We start from the raw sequence: 23,422 nt of genomic DNA on the forward strand, positions 1-23,422 counted from the left end.
AACCAACTTTACAGGAGCAACTTGATTTTGGTCCCTCAGATGAATGACACATTGTGTGCTCATGTGAATGCATATTTTCATCCATACTCATCAGTTACATAACTTTATTACAGGGTCACCTGCCAAAAAATGTTTGTGATGATTTGACACCCAGTCATACCTGCACAACAACACAAACAGGCCCAGAGCGGCTCACATTTCAGGCCACATGTGCGCTGTGATGTCAGCTGACCAATTATACAGTATGTTTGTGTTTTTTAAGGTGAACGAAACACTTAGACAATGGCTCATAATTGGCAGTGATATTACAATACTCACTTTGTTTTGATTGTGGGCCTATAATTTCACAGTTGGTTGCGCTGCGGTTGTTGCAGAGAAAAACCTGCCAACCACAGAACCTGTCAGTCAAATCAAAGCCAAGACTGTTATTGGTGCCAAGCTGGGAGGTGGGCGTGAACCGTACCATGTTATTAAATAAATTTTTAGAGTATCATTTCAGTTGAGTTGGAAGTGGGTGAGACATTTGAAAGGAGCTCAACGCACTGCCTCATTGAGTCATACACGGTGTGTGTATGTGTGTGTTGTAATGTAACTCTATGCTTCCCGGTCTTTGTGGTAAACTCTGCTGTATTAGAACCATAACCACAAGAAAATCTCCCCATGGATCAGTCCTTGTGTGACACAAAGGGCTGATTGTATACCAGCGCACACCTCATTGTTAAATTCACATAGCCCGTGCGGCAAGACCTTAACTGAGTGCGGTTCAGGCCATTAAAAAAAGCATGAATAAGGATCCGTGTAGGAAGAGGGGTGCCAGTGGCATTGGGTTACTTAGTGTACGGACGTGGCGTACGGTGCAAGCAGTGTGGCAGCAAAAATGTTGCAGGCCCGGGAAGTTCAGTGTTACATTTGGTGCGGTGTTTATCTAAAGGCCAGCCTGTCGAGCAAGATCAGTAGTTGACAGGCGAGGTGCCAGGCCAAGAGAATCTTGGGGTGTGTCACACTGTGCGCCCTGTTCAAACTTGTTTCACCGTAACAGTTTTGGTGAAATGATGAATTTTTTTTACATGGAGTCGGGACAGCTATTGTTAAGGCTGGCATAGTTTTTTGTTCATTACTCAGGCATCCAAAAATGTTAACCTCACCCAAATGAATTGAGCACCTTTGATTGGTAGCACAGCCACATTAAGGTTGAATTTCCGGCATAAGATGAATGTTTTCTTGCCTAAGTCATCTGAAATAATTTTATTCTGCTCCCTCCTGCAGTCAGGCCTCCTTAACAGAAACTGTTCACGCCGTGTGCCTCATGCCTTATCCAGAATCCCACCGTTTACTATTGTGTAAAACACAACTGCACAATTAAGCCAAATGCAATCTTCAGCACTGCATCTTGGCTGTACTTCTGACCCAACAAAACCTTCAGGACCCGCAAGTGGAGTGAAATAATTAGCCCCACTCTGCTCAGCCATCCATCTATCCTTCTTTTTTAATGCGGCCCCTCAGTTTCTCATCTTCTCTCTCATTCTCCCCGTTTTTCCCTTCACCCCCCCTGAGATGGCTGTGTGAAAAATCGTATTTTTCCAACATTTCTCCCCGAGGTAGCTTTGGCAGGGACTCACACGGCGGCCATTTCTGCCTTTCATACACCCCTCACACACCATGGAACAGATCGCCGGTGCGGCCCGGCGTCTTTGCAGTGGTTGCCATCTCACGCAGGTTGGCTGGACTCTCTCCTTCTCTCTCCCTATCCCCCCCCCCCACACACACACACATTTTCATCCTGTGCCTTAAACTTGGCAGTGTTATTTTCAGCCACCAAATCATGATGATAAGACACAATGGTGGTGATAATAATTATGGTTTTTAAAAGATGGACTGACAGCGGCGATAGTGCTGGTGGTTGACGATTGTGCAGCAGCCAGAATAAATACTTTCTGGAAATGAGGAGAGGACTGCACCAGGTGTGTGAGCGGTGTAAGTTTTTTGGTGTGTAGGTGGCGAATGTGTGTTTGTGTGTGTCTGTGTGCGTGTGTAACTGCAAATGTGAGATGCAGAGAGACAGAGAGGAGGATCATTGATATGTTGCCATTCATGTGCTTTAAAATGGAGCCATCTGAGAACAAATTCCACCATCAGGGCCTTTCATACACAAAGCTCTGTGGAGGTGTGTGTGTGCGCGTGTGTGAGTGTACATGTGTGCGCGTGAGCATGTGAGCAGGTTTCGGAGATCTCACCTCCAAAGAATTTGGCCATATGGTCGTCAACACATATACCCAGAGAGAGAGAGAAAGAGAGAGAGAGATAGAGAGCCAGCCAGCCAAGGAAATACTATGTGAGAGGGTGAGGGATAGAGTGAAAGAGAAGTGTCTTCTTTTGTCAGTGGCGGCAGCAGGAAAGGCCGTTTCAAACACATCCTATATCCCTACCTAAGATCAGATGGCTCAGACAAAAAAAAATCCTCCATCGCATCCCCTACTCCACATATTTGTGGAGTGGGAAAATCTGTCTCAATTAACACATTTGCATTGGGCGATGATGGACTCCAAATAGGTCACTGACTCAATCTCCCGCCTCCGAATCTTCCCTCTAAAATGTTAATTAAGGAGGGCTTTGAGATTTTTTCGCTCAGGGCTGGCCATATGGGCTGGGCATATGCTCTATATATATAGTACAATATATAATTCATACACTGCTGCAGGAGAGAGTGTTTGGGGGCCTGGAGTTTTTTTGGGGTTTACTACAAAGGGAGTCAGTATGTTCTGGCCTCCCCAGTGGCAGGTACAGAGCTTAGCCTATTCATTAGCTTCATGTTATTCACTGTTGCACAATGGGATTGAGGTTCATCAACACCTGTTTCCTTGGCTGACGACATAAAGAGGGCATTTAAATTCCTCTTTGTCGGTCGGTTAATGTGAAATGAGAGCAAATGATCTATTGTTGGAGTGCAGTTGCTTTTTGTGTGTATTTTAGATTGTTCTAAATTGTTTCAAAGAATAAGTAATTTTGAGATTCTCTGCGTATGAAGGGCGACATAATGTACAAAGATATTCTAAAATAGCCCGTATGTGTCCTCACACACTCCCAGTTAAACCAGTTGTCCCAGTGCCATCCTCCCAGACACCCATTCACCAGCAGAATGAGGCAGCGGCAGCCAGTGAAAACACTTCTTTTCCCACCCGCAGCTTTTTGGGTCTGGCTCAGCCAATCAGAGGAGTCTTGCTAGTGCACCTGACCTTGTTTCTGGCCAAGCACAGCCAATCACAAAAGCTCCAGCACACCTGATGCATTGTGGGCCGCTCGCCGGTAGTCGGCCGGCTCGCGCTGGTGCGGACCCCCACACAGGTGCCGTGGATCCAGGCCATTATTCTGAGCGCCGGCCAATCAGATGCCTCGTCTCATTATCAGACACATGTGGCCTGGCAGACTTTGAGTGATTGCATTTTGTCTTGTGTGTGCATTTGTTTGTGCATCAGCGTGTATGTGTGTGTGCATCTGAGGAAACTCTGCTACTCCATTCCCATAATGCTTTGCAGCCTTATCAGCAGGCCTCTCTCACTCCGTTCCTGGCTTCATCCTCTCCTTGAGACTCAACAATGGGCACTGTGTTGCCCCCTTAAGGAGCTGGAGGCCTCCGCTATAAAAAGAGACTAAAAATAAAAAAAACATGTTTATGGACTAATAAAGATGATTAGAAATCGCACAATTGCAGAAAAATGGAAGGTTTGCGAGTGCAGATTATCTGTAATAAAAAGCTGAGGGGAGAGACGGGGGAGAGAGGGAGAAAGAGAGTTAGCTGCACAGACCTCTCATTGCGAAGGATATGAATAGCCTTTGTTTTCACCACAACTCAGGGCTGTGTGGTCTGCCAATGTCTGGCTCTTATTATGGGGTTTGTGTCTGTGTGTCTGCGTAAGTGGCATGCACGTGTGCGTTGATGTGTGTGTGTTGCTGTGTGCGAGGCCGGGAGCACATGGGCGTGGAAAAAAAAAATGCATACATACGCACAGGTGATTATATTTTCAGGAGGGGTGAGACTATATGTGCGTGCATTGAAAATGTTTCCACACAGCAAATACACTGTTTTCTGTCTGCTCCTGTTCAGCTAAATAAATGTGGCATGGGGTCTCGGGCTGGCACAAGCGCATGTGCACGCTCTTTTTATCCGTTAAAGTTGTGAAATGAAATAGGATTTCACAGAACGGCACAGCGGCTGTGGGATTTGGGCTCCCTTCGGCTAAGTAGAGTGGGATAGGTTGATCCAATCAACGGCAGAACTGCAAGGAGAGCCCATTTCACAGCTCCGGGCCCTGCCAGAACCCTGCCTGCCTGCCTGCTTGACTTAGAATACAAATGAAGCTCCCTGAATGCACACTTACACACACATGCATGCATGCACGCTGGTACTTACAGACAGTCTGGCTGGGGATGTATAGTGTAAGAGTTGTTAGTGGGTGCTGTGCTTTCTGTGGAGAAATGACACCGGCAGGGGTTATAACACTGTGTTGTCCTGTATGGTACAGGTACATTTTAGGATTGTCTCACAAAGGGGAAGCAAGAAAATGAATGTTTGGTCCTGGTGATTTCAGGACACGACTGGTCACAAATGTTCTCCTGGATTTTCACATAGTGTCAGAATTGTTTTTAAGCATTATTTCTTAGGGCCAGTGCAGCTTAATGTTTGTTTAGGAACAACAAACATCAGATTCAACGTTCAAAGATTTAAATGTTTTCATATATTGCAAGTTTATCCTTCTTCTTGGAACCTCATACAAAGCAACAGGTTCAAGCAGCAAATAAGCAAATGCTGGAACTTGTGGTGCCTTCGTGCCAAAACAGCTCCAGATCTGCTTCCTAAAGGAGTTGTTTATATTTTGACAAAATCACTGTCCTTCTAAAATGATAAAAATTTAATCAAATAACCTTTTTTTTTGTTGTTTCTTTTAGGCTACTGACACCTACCTGGTAAACGACGATCCTGCTAGAGGCCCAGGGATGCCTGAATGTTTCCTTGTGTCTGATACATATAGGGTAAATACACACACACACACACACACACACACACACACACACACACACATACACACACACTACAAGCCCTCTACATCTGCCCCTGTCATGTTGGTGTCCCAAGATTTATTCCCTGGACACACAAACAAGCCCGCTCCATTAAAAATAATCTCTTTTTCCCTTTTATGAAGATTTGTCGCAGTTGAGAGGAGGAGGGCGTTCAGAGTACAAAAGAATCATCAGAGCATTGTTGCAGAATTTATTTTTTACAGTCAGACGTCACTATGGGGATGTTAACCACTACATCATCTTCATTCTTCAGATCTTGAATTGGAGGCTTTGGGGTTAATGTGTCCAGGAAATACACACACATATTTTTGAGTGTTGACTTTATGCCCGTTAGCATGCTCATATATCCACTTCCTGTTAAATCTCCCACATGTCATCATGCACGTCCTGAACACATCTGTCGGCCGTGCTGACGTGTGCGGCAACAGTGCCCTGCAAAAACACTGTATTTCCTCAAAATGTCAACTTTTCTGTGACTTGTATTTTTTCTTTTTTTTTTTTACGAGGTTTCATTTATGGTGGCCGTAGTTGTTGCAGAGACACATGCTCCTCAAGTGGAAGACAAAACCAACAACGGATTAAACAAAATATAATGCAAGATGTTTGACATATAAAATGGGGCATTTGTGGGTCCTCGCCAAAAGACATTTAATTTTTTGCACTCTGGTTAATTTTTCTGCACCAATTTGGGCTTTTTCTGAATCAGTTCAGGGTGTAAATGTCTTTAATTCTGCGTAAATAAGTCCTCTGCTACTTACATGTTTTTATTGGGGGGGACAAAAGCATTGTGCGCTAAATATTGAGAGGTACGTGTCCCCTGCACCCCCCTTTAATCTACACCTATGCCTGTCTGTGGTAATTTTCATGTATCTGTTAAAACAGCACATCGTCTTCCAGGTTTACAGCTAACTGTTTGACTGCCTGGAAAACTGCCCCTTTGGCCTGCGCGCTATAATCTGACATGTTGAATTCAGCGTTTCAATTAAGAAATGACATCAGACGAGGCAAATAAATCTGTACGTTTGCTTCCTGTTGAATACAAACGCGGCCGAAATGCAGTAATCCAAACCGGTCGGAGGCAAAACGCATATGCAGCCATTGCACACAGTAAACACATAAAAAGCAGCAGGCGTAACACATTGCTCTGCACACACACTCAGATTGCAAACAGATCCAAAGAGTCTCAGGGATCCACACTGTGTATGATATGCTTGTTAGCCATAACGGCCAGTCAGCCATTTCTTTCTGACTGCATATGCCTGTATGCATTTGACTGGCGTGCTCCCTCCCAGAGCACACATAAACAGCTTACTCAAACAATATTTACACTGTACGGCGTAGTAAACGGTACAGTTACACACATTTTCCGTTCACATATTTCCTGCCTTTTGAAAGGCGGCCTCAACCACCTGTCTCACACATTTAGCATGCTAATGGCAGTATCAGTATGCTACATCACTTTCAATATTTAATGGCCTAGCCACAGGCGATGGTAAACAGCAAGTATATGGGTAGTGCTGTGTGTCAATGGGAGACCACAACATGCTAACTTTAGACACACCATATGGTTTTCTCGTGTGCTTTTTAATGGCAAGCGGAGTCTCAGAAACCACGAGAACCCTGCACGCTCGAGGGGCTCTCATAGGTGATGGCCGGACGGGACTGTTTGATCACGGGCAGAGAGAGAGAGAGAGAGAGAGAGAGAGTGTTTGGAAGGAAAACCTGAGCGCCAGTGTTTTGTAACTCCTGTGGTTGCTATAGTTTGTTTGTTACAGCCAAGTTGCCTGTGTTGAATACTGAGATGGATGTCTCGGCCCACACTGCAGCCAGAGACAAAGACGGCCAGTAAAGTCAGACGGACGAAAGGGACAGCGTGTGTGATTAAGACGGCAGAAAGAGAGAGGGAACAGCAAAAGATTATAAGATAGAAAAGGAGGAATAAGGTCACTAAAAAGAACCGCCGAGAAATAGAAAAGGGGGTGGACAGAAAGAGAAAGAGGGAAAGCGAGGGAGCACACAAAGGCTTTGGGGTTTGGGCCTGTGCCGTGGTGGGGTGTGGTTTGGAAAGAGGAGAGACTATGGGAAAGGAATAGACTGCACCTCAATATGCTCCACTTTCTTGCACTTTTATTTTGTATTTTTTTCCCCTCCTTTTTCTGAATCTAATTCTCTTTCTGGTTGCTCGTGCCAGCGTATCTTTGACCACAAGACATTTGTGGTTGTATACGTGTGTGTACATGTGTATATACTGTACATTATGTGCATGTGTGTCTGTGGTGTGAGTGTCTAAGTATCCTACATAGGCTGAGGTCTCGTAAAGCTGCACAGCTTCATATCCCCCTGAAAAACTTGGCATTCGAGCGCAGGGGTGACTTCAACCCCCCGAAACCGCACCCTTGCGCGCACACACACACACACACACGTTGTGTAAGACTTACAGACATACGCACATGCAGAATTGTATTCACACATAGGCACACACACACACTTCCAAACACTCACTCACACACATGCACAAGGCAGGGGCTTATGTATAATTGCAGGCACTCTGCCTGCATATATGAGTTTGATTAGGCTGAGGAGCAGGGAGCGGGCAAGGATAAAGCCAAGCCTGATTAGAAACAGAGTGTATCGCTTCCATACAATAGGAGTCACAATGAAACTGGTTTAGACCACTTTGTCCAAGTCCAGGTATCTTTTGTCTCCGTATACATATGCAGCGCACAAGGATATGACTTGGGGTGGGTTAAAAAGGAGAGAAACAGGAATCTGAGAGGTATCCGGCTGAATAAATCACAATCTTTCACACAGTAAATTTACAACTTGCTGTAATAACTTTGGCTTTAGTTCATTGAGGGCATTCAAGGAGGCTCCTATATTAAGAATGCATTTATACATGTTGATAATAAATTTTAGACGAGGAGTCTCTCACTTTAAACTGCACAGCTATGACTGTCCTCAGCCAAAGTGAAGCTGACAGAGTCGGGCCTCAAATCCCACCGTCACACCTTGTAAAACAAACTAAACACAAATAAGTTTGGCCCACGTTCGGGCTGATGTTTCAGCTGCCTCGGACACTCTCTCCATCACACACTTTTCTAATTCACAGTAACAAATACTTAAGTTAAGAATACGGGGGCCTCTTCCACTTAAGACACTTGAATTAGTTTACTGTGTGTGGAAAGCTTTGTGTCACCCCTCGGGCCGACGGGCTGACAGCAAAATCTAAGTTGTAAATTTCAAACCTTTCGCTTCTATTTTGGTCCCACTTGGGTTTGCTTCTGCATTTTGTGCAGCAGCAAAAGGATATGGAAGTTGAAAATAGAAACTTTTGAGGAAATCTGCCTTCTCAGTCATTTTTGTTTGCTCTGCACTCACACTTCAGACTTGATTTATTATACAAAGTCAAAAATATAGCTAAACATAACAATTTAGCAAGGTCACTGGAATATTAAGTGAATAACAAGAGCATAAATAGCATAAACAATAAGATAAATATCATAAAGTCCCTGTTAACTCACCACTGACAGGTGTAAGGCAAAAAATGTTAACTGACTCTTTGTTTAATTTGTCTAAACTAGAGCTTGATTTTCTTATTTATCCCCAAATAGATAGATGGATAGATGGATGGATAAATAGATAGAATCTGAATGTAGTTGTTGTCATATTAACACCAGATTAAGTAAAAACGCGGCAACATTACGACTGAATGTTTCTTACAAGAGGGGGAAAGCACAGAACAGTCATTCCCTCGCAAAAAAACAAACAAAACAAAACAAAAAAAACCCTGAAAATCTTGCAATGGATTTTTAGGATAGATACAGAAGCGCCTGCAGAACTTCAAGTCCAGGTGGAAATATGACAGACATATGACAGATATTCCATAGGAATTTAATAAAATACCATAAAACGAGGTGACTGAACTCACCACTGAGCACCACATGCGCACTAAGCCCCCACAGCACTGTAGGGATACCGTGTCTCGTGTGATTCCTCTCTGGGGTCTCAGCGAAACACTGATTCTATTTTTTTTTTTTTTTAAAAAAAAGAAGAATCAAAAAGGTGGCTGATAATTTTAAATACAGTTGGGTTTGTGTCGATCCGAAAGAGAAGCGGGGAGGGAGAGAGAGAGGGAGAGCTAGAGAGCAAGAGGGAGGGAGGGAGGGAGAGAGAGCAGCAGAAACTTTCCCCTAAAGTTATTGCGGAGCTTTCACTGTGAGTGAGGCGGGGTTACAGCCTGGACTGAGCCACAGCGGCTTTGCAATGCGGCACCGCAGCGAACCTCCATCCAACTTTATTATCAACAACTCCAATTTTCATCTCTAGACACAACCATGTACTCCCCTTACTGCTTGACACAGGTATGAAAAAAAAAATCGCCGTTTTTCCATGCTCCTCTTGCTTTGCTTTTTTTTCCGGTATGGTGCGCCTCCGGTTTGTTTCTACTGTACAGTGTTGTGTTGTCGTGCCGTGCTGCTGCTCCTGCTGCTTGTCATTTGTTGCGTTTTAAGGACCTTTTTTCCAGCTCTGCTCTCTTTTCCCCGATAGTGTTTAACCTCCCTCTCTCTCTCCCTCTCTCGCGCTCCCTCTCTCCCCCTTTCTTTTTTAATGGCACTCCTCCAACGGGCTTTCTTGTGCGTCTCATTGCGCATGGTTTGGAGAGAAAATGGCGCTTCTCCCAAATCTATTTTATATAAAACGGAGGCTGGAGAAAGGGGAAGAAGGGCTCGGTGCCCTGACAGTTGGTGACTAATTACAGCCACCCTGAGGCATTAATCGGCTTTATCGACAACTCTAATAAAGCGCGAATCGAGTTTTAATGCGGCTCGTTGAGATGCGGGGCACTTTAGTTTTGATACGAGGGAGGGCTCCTGACTTGCGGCTGTTAACGGAGGTCTGCCGGTCTACAGCCGCGGTCGGCGCTGGGGGCCTTTAGGGTCACCGCATTCACAGCTGTCCCTCATTAAGCTGAGTCCACTTCAGCAGCTTCTTTTTGAAATAAAACTTACTTTTGTGATGCATCCCGAAGGTGACACAGAGGAGGGTGGGCGTGTGTTGTGAGTCCGGGCCGCATGGTTGCAGTTTGATTAATCCCAAAATGCAGTTGACCTTCAAAGAAGCAATGGAGCTGCTGTATGTTATTTATCTCAGTTACCCATATATTACAGTATTGCATTAAAGAGAGCACAGAGTGGAGCTTTCCACTCACTGCTCACTCCAAAGGAAATCTCGCTTTATCTTGTGCGTATTTCAAAGGCTGTTTGGGGTAACGGCTCAGTTTAAAGTTATATACAAGTGATTAAGTGCTACTTTTTGTTTTACTTGTCCTAAAATAATGTGGTAAATATATTATATAATTAAGATATCCTCTTTGAATGTGCAGCTCTTGTTTTTGTAATTAAATGCACAATGATAGGCTCAGTTTTGACCTTTCCGGCCTCATCTCCATGTGCGCACTTCTGGCTCGATACTGAAACAAGTTTATCTTTATATCAGCTCAAAGACTGGAAACACACTTTAGATATATTATACTTATTACTAGACATAATCTTTAAATGATTAATGCCTACACAATGAAAATACTGTACCAGTTTATCCTTTAAGCTTTTTGATACAAGTGAGATATACGCAGGCCTGTTGTTTATTAATTGCTGACTTATTTCATCACAGTGAGGATGTTTTCTACATGTGCTGAATATGAGTTGATTCAGTGTGTAAATAATTTTATCTGTGAAAAAAACTAACAGCTCACAACAGCAAAGGTCAAGTCTTAAATGACCTTTTTTGTTTTTCTTGCAGCGCTGTGTTTTTAGTGCTGTTCATGGGTTCACATGTGAAGTGATCGTTTAAGCAATTGACACACGGAGACATTTAGTGCAGTCACTGCAGAGTTAACAGATGAGAGCTGCAGGCGCGCCTAGCCTCAGCTTCAGGCCGCCGCAAGCCCGCTTTTCTCCCCGCCACCCGGCTTATCACATCAAACAGCGGGTTAAAAGTTAATTTAATGTTTCACTATTTTACCATTAAGCTTCCCTTCAAGGATCAAGCTGAATACGACCTTTTAAGAGCAGTATTTGTCAGAAGGCAGGGTGTTTTTTCTGAGGTCAAGAGCTTTCATTAGTCAGGAGTTATAAACTACAGTGCAAGAAACTAAATAATCAGGCTTATGCATAATAATTTTTTACGCATTCATTTACATTGTGAAATGATTTTTGCATTAACAAGTCCCAGCTGTTTAGCTCCAGGCCTGTAATGTTTCAGTGTTGCAGGGAGGTCACGGCCTGCCGCCCTCCTCTCCTTTACAGAGTTATGCTCTTTTGCAATGCTGTGTGGGATATTATAATATTCATATTTTTCTACTAGGCTACATATATTTTTTTAGATTATGTATGCCGTGTGAAAATGCAGAAAATGTATTCCGTTCCTTCAATAGATTTGACAGGCTCCGTGGAAAACACGCAGGATTCCTTCTCAGTGTTATTTCAGGCCTTCTGACCAAACCTCACTATGTTTTTTTCCTTCTTCTGATTATATATAGGCTAGTTGTTAGAAACAAGAGAACTGCTAAAGCAAAATCTTTTTTTTTTTTTTTTTTTTTTGAATTTGCCTTCTGTAAGGTCAGGAGCCGTGGCTGCATCAGAATCATTTACGTCGCTTAAAAATCCTTCTGCCTTTTTCCATTTCTGTTCCTTTTTATTCCCTCTTGACTTTTCTGGCGTCTGTGAGTTCTACACAGTGAGGGAGGCATTTTTCTAATCAATAGTCTATTTGATTTGCTCCGTAAAATAAGTCCAACAAGCCCTACTGCATATTTAGCACAGATAATTTTCCAAGCCTGGTGGTATGAGGCAGAGGTCCGCATCGAGTTTCCTCTTTCTTTCCATTAATTAAAATTAATTGGCAGCAGATCCTCTCGCACGAGCGCCGCATGGACGCGTGCTGCCCATATGCGCGATACATATTGATCTGCTTAGGCTGCTGTTATTGCGTCTCCCGGCCCTGCTGATGGATATCAAGCGCAGCTGATTTGTTTGCATTCTCTCATATCTCCTCGAGAACTCGTGTATTTGGAGGATATTAACGCAGCTGAAAGATATTAAAGCAGTCAAAATAAATTCACTTGGAAAAATGTCCGTGCATCCTACTTGAGGAGGCACGTGACACCTCTCCGTTTCACACCTGTAATTTAAACTTGGCTCCAACATCCGCCTTTTATTCGCTTTAATCGCCTGTTTTAATGATCTGTGGTTTGTTGCAGCGGGATTGTTTGTTGTTTCTTTGTGTGTGTGTGTGTGTGTGTGTGTGTGTGTGTGTGTGTGTGTGTGTGTGTGTGTGTGTGTCCTCACCCAGGCACACACATGCATGAACAATACTGACGTGCATTATGTAGGCTACTTGTACCCATACTCGCCCATTAAGAGTGCTCTTCAATCCCAGTCATGTAAATAATTGACGAATCACAGAAAACATGCAAAACTGGTGTAAACAATCTACAATGTATTATTAATGCTGATAAAAGCTTTGCTGGAATGGCCTGGTAGGTGACGGACCCGATCAGCCAAAAAGTGGTGCACATGTACTTGCCAAACAGCACCGGGAGTTTTTTTTTTAGGAGCTGCGTGGCATTGTCTCACATCCATGTGACGGAAATGCATTTGCATAAAGTTTTAATGCGGTTTGAAGGTCGTGGAGGCGTCGTTAATTAAAACTTTTATGTGCTGCGTTTTGAAATCAATTATTTCAGTCTCCAGTTAAGTCCCGCTTATCCAAATGAGATGTGGACTGCTTAATATACAGCGCGTCTAACAACTTGCCAACTTTCAGAGAAAAAAAAAAAAAAAAAAAAGCTCTGCTGCGAACTCGAGAGATGTTCAACACTGCGCGGGAGATTGTTTAACTATTTTCCCGCGCAGATCACACGCAAAAAAAGTTTTATTTGCTCGCTGGATTCTTGCTCATGCGCTACTTCAAGTCCAATTATTTGCAGTTCTAGAGTGTTTCTTCTTCTTTTCTTTTTTTTAGATTTGGAGATCAAATGAGTCCTTGAAATTCACTCAGCCGTGCAGATTGGCAAAGCACTTGAAAGCATGCAGTCAAAGCCATACATACTGTAGTCATGCCATATAGCGTAGCAACAGAAGAAAATGGGGAGATTTTGTAGTCAGTATCTTTGGTGATGGAGATAAAGGCACTTATCATCTCAACAAAACTGTGTTTGTGATTGTGATTTAGTGCATATGGAGGAGCATAAAGTCTGTGCGGCATTATGTGCAGAGCCCAGGCAAGCATGTTCTATATATTATTCCATGTATCTTCAAAATTTAACTTAACTTTCTGTAAGTCAAATTTGGTTCTATTTCGTCTTTCTGTTTTCACACACCAAAGTCTATTTATGAAAAAGTCACATTTAAGGCCTACATCCACACCAGGCCTTCAGCTGTGTGTGTGTGTACGTGTACAGTAGGTTTGTGTGTGTGTCTCTTACTCCTGCCCCGTTTTGGGCTGATGGGTCTTCTGCGTCAGCCCTCGGTTCTGGTTTCACTGGGACCGGACGGTGACGGCCGCGATGCTGGTGTAAGCCGAGGTGGGCCTGCATGATCTGGTGACATACCAAGCCTTGCCGGCATCACTTTGCACCACACACACACACAAACACACTAACACACTCACACACACACTGTTCCTGCTCACACAGAGCTAGTTGGGAGGCAGAGCACAGGGCAGCGGAGAATAGGTTTGCTGTAGTGGACGGTAGGCAGGGTAAAAGTGGCCTGCCAACTGTGCCAGGACGACAGGCAGGCAGGCCGGCAGTGGGTTGCAGGCAGAACCCAGGGGTACATTGTGTTCTTTTTACTTATTCATCCTTTCTGCTGGAGGCAGACCAGGTCCACCTTACACTGCTTGGCCTGGAGTGAGAGCTGGTAGGCAGGGACGGAAGGATGGGACGGAGGAAGGAGTGCAGGGAAGTGGGAAATGGCACAACATGTTCATGTCAGTTAAGACAGTGTCTGAATAAATTTAGATTACATGGACAGAGATAAAAATGTACTTGAATTTTTGTGGGGGATGTGTTGACTCTTGAGGTTTTTAAAAATCTTAAATCAAGTTGACCTTTAGTTCAAATATTTTAAATCACAGATTGAGCATCGTGTTTGTTAAGTGAGCACGCAAATAAAAATATTGACTTTTGTTTGTAGCGTTTTTAAAAATTTGCTGTGGAAGAGCCTGTATAAGGCCTCGAGCAAAACCCTGAGATAGCTTGCACACGATCCTCCTGTGCTTGTGTGCGTGCTTCTGTTTGTGTGAATCTGTCTTGGAGGTGAGTTAAATCCAGCACTGTGGTGCTCTGCTCATCCCTTATCTGTGCAGTCTTCCTGACCGCCCAGAGAAAATGGATTTATCATGCTTAACTGAGGCAATTGGCACAACAGGGTAATAGGTGGTTGTCCCCTGGATGGATGGGCGTGTGTGTGTGTGTGTGTGTGTGTGTGTGTGTGTGTGTCCGATGTGTCTGTGTCCATGTGAAAATGTGTAACCCCCCCTATGCCCACCCTCCCTGTCCTCTGCCTCCTAGTGTGGATTAGGTTTAGGCTGATCTGTGGCCAGTGAAAGCAGGCAGCGCCTATAGCGGTCTTATGTTGGTCTGTGATATAGTTGTTTCCCGAGCCATACGGCACACACATGTACATGCGGGCACACACACATGCGCTCATCTGAAATCAGACTGAACACTCACGTGTGTTATAGACAGATAGACGGACATGTGGTGGAGGAGCAGCAGAGTCAGAATCACTTCAGTGTGCTGATACTCAGAACATCTTTCTCAGTTTGGCCTTTGCCAGCTTTTGCCATGAGAGTAGAAAGTGCTCCAGATCTAAATACATGCGATTATTCTGCAGAGCTTTTGTTGATGCAATGCTCACTGCCACATATAATTGAATTTTTGGCGAGGGGGTAAGAATTAGGTGTGATTGACTGATAATTGCATATCACCCCTGTGCCAAACTGCTATTATTTTTTTCTCAGGTTTGAGAATCAAAGCTGCAACAACTAGTTTACAGTCATTTACAGTGAAAAGACCTCAGTTTGCCAGCAAGTGATGAGATGATCAGACAGTGGAAACGTGAGGAACCCACAAGGAATCGAGGGATGAGAAGATGCAAGAGCCAAAGCACTGTTCTTCCTGCAGCTGCTTGAGACAGACTCCCTTTCACCTTCATCTCACTCCTCTTCCTCCGCCCCCTCCACCTCCTCAATTAGTTCCCTTTAAAAGAGAAGTAACGGTTAGTGAGAGATCTGCATTGTTAAAGGATGAGCTTCAGTTGTTGTTGTTGTTGTTGTTTGTCTCTCCCTCTCTCTCTGTCTTTCTCCATCCCCCTCCTCCGTCACCCGTTGGTGTGTTTTTCACTCTTTTTGATTTTCTCAGAGGCTTTTTTGTGGGGGTAACCCCACTGAATAGGACAATGCAGCCTAGCGTGAAATTAAAGCTCTTAGTTAGTTTGGAGTTGCTCAAAAGAGGATTTTACACATGCATGCATTCATACACCCTCCCATACGCTATAGATATAGCTAATTAGAGGAAGTACACCCTATGTCGAGCATCAAGGGCCCAATTAAAAGAGTAGGGGAAACCTCGGTGTGCAAGATCTAGGCCAAATCGGCTCCGTGAATGCATCTCTATGCCTTGCGTGTGAACAGTATGTCTGCCTTCTTAATCCGGGCGGGAGAATATGGACAAGACTGATACGGGGAACGCAAGTTTCATTAACATATGCATGTCACGTACTCAGTAAGTAAATCAAGAAAACAGTCGGATTGATCATCCTGACAGGCGAGCGTCTGATTCAAAACAGATTGAGCTGCTCTTGCTGACTCTTCCAAGTCTCATTTTGGAAGTAGTCTCCAATGAAATGTCTGTCATGCATGCACATTAGAGTTTTTGTTGTTCACGTCAAAGGCATTTATTTGTGCAATTTCACAGTACAACATTGGAGTCTGATGACTGTTTTCCTTCGTCAAATATGTTTCCATGCTGCTTACAAATATAAAGCATTAAAATGTGATATCTTTGTCCTTTTAGAACAAAAAATGCCCAAGCAGTAACTTACTTTTCTGTGTGTAAAGCTGAGCATATCTTGATATGTTTATTGTATCTTTAAACAGTGGCGCCCCCAAGGAGCGGCGGGAGGCCAATTACTGCCCTCCCCGCATTGGCCCCTCCTGGCAAAAATAATTGGAGGCGTACATTGAGGCGGTGGCGCGCTCTTTCAGCTAGGTTGTGATATCTCGTGAAACACGACGATCTAAGGCATCCATTGGTACCAACCAGTGCTGGCATAAATTATGCTTCAAAGTTAGGCTACATTTTGTTGAGGGAACAACTGGCATGGACATTTTCAGTGGGGTCTCTTTAACTCCAAATATCACCTCCAAATATCTAAATGAAATTAGTTCTATACCCACGAGTCTCCCACGAGTGTTTTGTTCTTACAATCAATGTACTCCTTCAAATTAAAACTGTATGTTTGTCTTGTTAAGGAAAAGAACAACCAGCCTATTTGAAGAACAATGAATCACCTAACATGTGTAGATACATAATACATAAGACAGGATTGTTGTGGAACTCAAAATGTGCACTGTACTGGTATTAATCTATGGACATCAGATAATTATTGTAGTAATATGAGCTATAAAATAAGAAACTAAAGTGTATCAGTATGTGATTCTTTAGCTCTCATACTGACATAGTTTTTAACTAGGCTATATACCTCAACAGCATAACTGAATTGATGAAATTCAGTCATGGCTTTTGGTTTTGGTGTGCCACCCCATGAAAAATGTGAGTGTTCCAATGTCTTGTAGTGTAGTTGTTGGAAATACATACTGTAGGGCAGACTGTATAGGCACGACACCCTACTGTGTTGAGTGACTACGTAAGGTCATTTATTTTTTGCCTGCACTGTGTGTGTGTGGCATAGGCAGACCAATATAGAGCAGCGGCGGGCCACATCGCCTGGTATGAGCGATAGCTGAGACATTCACCAGACTTAATAATTGTATGTGATACCTGAAGCAAAAGCACCAACAATCTTTACTGCCAGTATTATCAAGTAACACACACAATCACACTCACATGCTTTTGTTCAACCCTGTTTCCTCAGTGTAACTACTGGTCATAGAGGCCTGCAGTCCCAGCGAGGCAGCCAGTGAATCCAGTTAGTGAGTCAGACTTTGTGGAACACAGTGTGCTGCTCTCTGATCCTCTCTCTCTCTCTCTCTCTCTCTCTCTCTCTCTCTCTCTTCCTCTGTCTCTCTCCCGTTGAGAGCGCTGGCAGCACGCCAGGGGTGGAAAAATCTATAAGCCATTGCGTAATATACCATATCTTTACCTTGGTTGAACCCTGTGCAAGATTCACAGCTGTGTGAGCACACAAACACAGAAATGAGTGTGTTCATGTGTGTGAGACAGGACGGACAGACAGATAGACAGAGGGAGAAAGACAGAGTGGCTTCTTTGTGGCTAGTTTTCAATGTGCACCCTCATATAAACAGTATCACACCACTTTGATCAAATACTGCTGAGAAAATATTTTCCTAAGCAGACAGAGCATGGCGTTCTGATCACTTTCTGGAGTGTTACGCCAAGAGGAAAGTAAGCTGAGGCCATATAAAATTTATCTGTTTTTGAGGCGGGTGATGTTAAAAATGTTTTGCTTTAATGACATATAAAACTCCATGGCAACACCAGTGTGCTTCCAAGCCCAGTAGCATAAGTGATATTCACTTACTGGAGTTACTCATTCTCCATGCATATCTTTAGAATGGAAATGAACGTACAAGGCCGCAGGCTGAGAGGCTACCGGGCCTTTCATGTTCCGACCCTCCCTTTCTTGATCGCATTTTCGCAAGATTTCCTTGTTTTGATGTGTTTGGTGCGGCATTTGTGCAAGTGCGGGCCTCTCTCGCGGTGTCCGTCTACACCTGAAGCTTCTTCAGGAGCTGCGAGTGTTTGAGCTCCTCAGGGAGGGAGTGTTTTGTTTTTATTGGATGCTTTTATACTAGGCCTTAGTCACTGACTTTCAAACTTTTTTGTTGAGTGTTTTGACACTCTAAGTCCACAGGTGTCATCTCTGTAATTGCTCTTATCTCATATGCAGATACACCATCAATAAACGATATGTTGAGCAGCACTTTGCTCCACAAAAAAAGTAGAGAGAAACAACAACAAGCTGCTCACAGTGTGTGATAATTTCAGTGAGATGAAATGCTAAACACTGCCTAATCAGTTCTCATCTTCACTAATATGATTCACTCAGCCAGTGATATTGCCCATCCAAATATCACATGCTTGGACTGATTCGTTTTTGATGGTGCTGATTATTATTAAATGGTCTGTAATGACTACTGATAATCCCCATATGCAGCCAGGCACCCTGGATTTGCTGGGAGGCAGTTGTTTGTTAATGCACCAGTGAAACCTAAAACACATACAGATGTGTGTGGGACAAAACCACAAACTCAACTGCGATCCCCTTCCATTGTTTTAGTGCATGCTCGCGCTTAATTTTTACCGGCTTGCTTATGGAATTTTTTTTTTCAACAAACATACAACTTTTCAGCACAGTACCCCTACATTAAATCTACTGTCCTCCCCCTCAGCTACATAGTGTGAAGGGTCAAACTGTGTTAGTGTGGTGATGGTGGTTTGGGCTGTGTGTGTGTGTTGGGGGTGGGGGGTGGGGGTTGACAGCTGTATGAGGGAGGTAGCTTCACTAGAAAGTTTAGTGGGAGAGGGATACAGCATCATTTTTCACCTCATGTATGTATTTGTGTGTGTGTGTGTGTGTGTGTGTGTGTGTGTGTGTGTGTGTGTGTGCGTGCGTGTGTGTTATGCGAACGTGTGCGAGGCTGACTGCTGATATGTTTGTGTTTATTGACTCAAAGAGACGGGCCGTGGCTGCGTACACAGCGGTGTACGGGTGGCAGGGGTCCAGGCTTGGGGGAAACGTGTGTGTTTAAAGTACACACAGGCCTAATTATGCTGATTTAAGCATTCTTGCGGTCCTCCCTCTGGCTTGTGGTGAGTTAACTGGCACAGGGGCGTCCAGCAGAGAGCGAGAGAGGGAGGGAGAGAAAAGGTGAAGATAAAGAAGACAGAGACAGAAAGGGGAGGCTTAATAATGAGATTGATTTAAAAAATAAAAAGGAGAGAGAGAAAAGATGGTAGTGGGCTGCAACACACAGCGAGAGTGACTACGCAGAGAAAAATGTTGTCTCAGACGCTGGCGAAAAGGAGGAAAAACACACACCGCCGTCAAACTTCCCGGCAGGTTTTTTCCCTCCTCACTTTGGGGTTAAGAGCGCGCCCGCTCTTCGTATTTATTTTTATATTCAGATGTTATGGATTGCTCCGGGAAAAGGCCGTCCCTTTTCCCAGCAAGAGGAATTAATACTGTTTGAATGTTCTCTGTGGAGTCTAAAAGGAGGAATTTTGCAATGGAGTTTGGGAGGTTTATAAGTGAAAACCTGACCACTGCTAAATAAACAAACTAGGGATGATTTAAAACTGACCCTTGTTTGTTGACTCTCTGCTCTCTGGCCTGTGGGTGTGCACCTGTCTCCTGTCGCTTCATGCGCACACACGTGCCAGGCAGTTAACAGTGTACAAATGCAGAGAGTGAAAATCCACATTAAAGAGTAAAATAATTTAAATTATAGAAGCAGCTATACAGGCAAGGCTTAAAAGGTGAATGCAACAGGTCTGAATATTTATGCACATGTATTTGGTTCACACTACACATACTTTAGTGTGTTTCTTTTCATTTGTACCGTAACTTAATGCAGTAAAGGCAAAAATTGATGCAGAAAAATTTACCAGAATGCAGGAAATTAATGAATTCCCTGGAGGAGGACCCCAAACCACTCCAAAACCATAGTAGTCGTGCACATTAAAAAACATTTGAGGCAGGTGCTGGACAAGAAAAGATAGCAATGAAAATAAAAAACCTAAATGTCAGACAAATATTTCCAACAGGAAAAATTAAGCTGTTACATACTTCTCTCCAAAGCCAGACTCCTTTGAGAAAAGCAGTGATTTAACATCTCTGAACACAGGAACCGCTGGTCTACCACTGTCTTCAACAGTTATTTTGTTTGCTATGGTGTGACATTGCTGTTTAAAAGAGTTAGTTTGGATTCAGCAAAGTCACACAATAACAAAGTGATCGAGGCAGCGGTAGACCAGCGCCTCCCGTGTTCAGCGCGCTAAAATTACTGTTTGTCATTAGTGTCTGGTGGCTTTGACAAGAGCAGAGATGGGGAACTGAAGCCGTTCACAGCTTCCATGTCCCAACGGGCTGTATGACAGAAAGGTTAAGTGGTGAAAATACTCTCAGTATATCGTTTTTTTTAGGTAGCTAAAATACATTTTGTTGCTGACCCCTCTATAGCAGTAGATTGCTTGGCTTCCATATAGGACTCAATTCTGCTTTTCCAAAGTGGGGGTGTGCTGACTAACATCTGTTATATGTAATACCCTGACTATGGATTAGTACTACATACAACCTCATTCCAAAAAAACTGAACTATCCCTTTAAGTGCAATTTATTAGTAGACCCACAAGTATCTTTTCAAGTTAATGCTCTTCGCTGACTATGCTGTATATGCAAAGACATTATCTTTAAATACACATGCTCTGATCACATGACAGTCCCACAGTGATCCTGGTGAAACACAAAAACCGTTTCCTATGTCCCCCCCCAGTGTTGAAACAAAACCTCCACCATTGCTTCTGTGTGTATTTCGTTAGAGGGATTACTGGAAACCTTACATTAAGATTTTTGTTGCCTAAACACTATTTAAAACACAACATTAACACTAAAGAGTACTTAAAAGGCAGGCACAGGTCTGCAACAGAGCCAAGCAGAGATTGATGAGGTAGGCCAGTGTGTATTCTTTCACACAGGTGATAAAATCCTGCTGGAGAGGCAAGCAGGGCTGCTCAGTGTCTCCGGGTTCATTCGCTGCACCATATGAGACAGGATCAACCAACACCAAAGCTCACATGTGCTCCCATCTGAAAATATGCTCTCACTTTCCTTACACTTCATTCCTATCTTTTTTCCTCTCTTTCTCCAAACCTCCCTCTTTTTTTGTGCCGTTTTTATGTTTGCTTATCTTCGTCTGTTTTTCTCTATCTCACGCTCGCCCCATCCCTCAACTCTCTCCGCTCTCTCTCTCTCTTTCTCTCTCAATACGTCTTTTACTTCTTTCTCCATTTTACCTCATTTTTTCCAGGCTCCCCTACTCCTCTTTTTCGTTCCCTCAGGAAGAGCCACAGTCTTATCTGGGATATGTTGGATTTGGTGAGCTTAAAAGCCACTTTACTAACTCCCTGTCTGCCTCTCCTGAGAACAGCGCACTATCTAAAACAGTTTCACCATTCGCCAGGCTTTGTCCGTTGGAATGCTGCTCGTCGGGCAACTTTTTTACTCCCCATGGCCTCTTAATGTTAATCCTTTACCTGACTCTCCATCTTCCAGACTCCCACCCTCCTCTCTCCCTTCTTTTTCCCTCCCTCTGCTTCTTTTCTGCCTTAAAATGCTTGATATACTCATATTAGGTTTCTTTGGTGATGTGAAGGAATGCTAATGTATCATAACCATATTACAGTACTTAGAGAAGGCAAATGGTGCCAAGTGCTATCTGGAGAATCAAATCTCTGCACAAGAGCCTTCTCTCCCCTTCAGACTGAAAAACGGTGTTCCCATTTTGATTTTCCCTCTCTGGAAATATATAAAGCCCCTCTAAAATTTGCTGAAACAATGGCGTTGTTGTTTTCAATAATGCAATTTCTCCAGGAATTGGAAAGCTAGCCTAAATAAAGATGCAGCCAAATCCTATTTTGCATCTGATTTTCTTTGGGCAGCCAAAGAGCTTGAATATTGCCCACAACATTTCCCTATACGTGGTTCTTTGGAACAGGACCCACAGGATAGTGTCCTCTTTGTGCATGTGAATATATTAATATTTTGCATGTTAGTGCTGTTACAATTTGATTGTCACAGCTCAGAGAAATATTTTTTAAGCATTCAATTAATTAATTCAATTTGGAAACTATAACATTAATGAAAGTTCTTGAAGAGTGTAACCAAATGATAAGTGTAAATCCAGTAGCGATCCTAACAGGAAATGATCAGACCGAGGGCAGGTCCACTCTGGCGTGTGGCAGGCACTCTGGAGTGAGGGATTTGCTCGTTTTATTATTAGGGCCTGTGTGTGTTGTTGATGGAGCGGCTCCATCCATGTTGACTCACAGAGAGACAGCGGTGATGGCTACACTGAGCAGGGGTGTCAGGCTTGGCTGATGACTCCAACTCCCTAAACAGCACTGCAAAGGCAAACCCCTTTTTGTGTGAGTGTGTGTGCATGTGAATGAGTCTGTGTTTGTGTATGTGTATTCGAGTGGATGTGTGGATCCGTGCGTGTGCAGGCCATACTGCATTTGCATGTGCGTGTGTCTCTACAGTGTGTATGTGCATGTGTGTGCGTGTGTGCGTGTGTGTCTGTTTCAGGCCTGACAGCCAAGAAGCCTCAGCAGCATCTGACGTGGCAGCTCTCGCTGCTTTCAGTCCAGCTCTCTCCTTCTGGCTCACTTTTCTGTGATACTATCTTTTCATACAATCACATGTTTATAAATGGAGACTGACTGGTATTTCATACCGGACCAGTTTCGCTGAGAGTTGATAAACACTGTACTATTCGCTGCAAAATAACATGGCACAAGTAGAATATTTATTGCGGCTGAGAAATGTTTTTTTTTTCTTCAGAGACAACAGTAAAGCTAAGCAGGATACTGAGGAAAGGAATTACCAGCCAGAGCACATAAGTCATGTGTATGCAATATTTCACTTACGTTATTCCATTTCTCGGCCCAATTATGAGGGTTTTTAAGGTAACTGAGGGCCTATATAAAATACTATACTACGCTTCCATATATAGCATAACAAAGCATATACTGTTCTATTGTTAAAATTATGTGTAGTATAAAAGTTGTTCTCTTACACATTGTCGCTCTTCCTGAGAAGTAAAATACATGCATGAATGTATTTAACTTACCTGTTATAAATTCAACACTAACCTCATCTGAAGCTTGTATCAGTGAGACAGCACTTTTTTTTGTTCCCACCTCCTTTTTCTCTCCCATGCCTGTTTGTCGGGTGCCTTTTTATCGAGGTGGGTTTCCTCCATTTTATGTCCCCTCTGAGGACATGTACTTATGGCTGTCTGCCTGTGGTGCTGTGGTGCTCCTGAGGTCTGTGCGAGGTGGTAGTTTAGGCTGGGGAAG

At 43.6% G+C, this 23,422-nt stretch overlaps 1 protein-coding gene across 13 annotated transcripts in view; it reads left to right on the plus strand.

Annotated features, from left to right (window-relative positions):
• Positions 1–23,422, plus strand: part of LOC125886040 (nuclear factor 1 X-type-like) — a 120,649-nt gene that overhangs the window by 3,351 nt on the left and 93,876 nt on the right. For 12 of the 13 annotated variants that reach the window (XM_049571958.1, XM_049571956.1, XM_049571949.1 and 9 more), the window contains exon 2: positions 4,945–5,028. In XM_049571958.1, coding sequence (XP_049427915.1) covers positions 4,945–5,028 — 84 coding nt within the window. Of the gene's footprint in view, positions 1–4,944; positions 5,029–9,271; positions 9,438–23,422 lie in introns of those variants that run through there. The other variant, XM_049571951.1, reaches the window with a different exon arrangement.

This window comes from Epinephelus fuscoguttatus, linkage group LG3 (assembly GCF_011397635.1).
Source record: "Epinephelus fuscoguttatus linkage group LG3, E.fuscoguttatus.final_Chr_v1".
NCBI lineage: Eukaryota > Metazoa > Chordata > Actinopteri > Perciformes > Serranidae > Epinephelus > Epinephelus fuscoguttatus.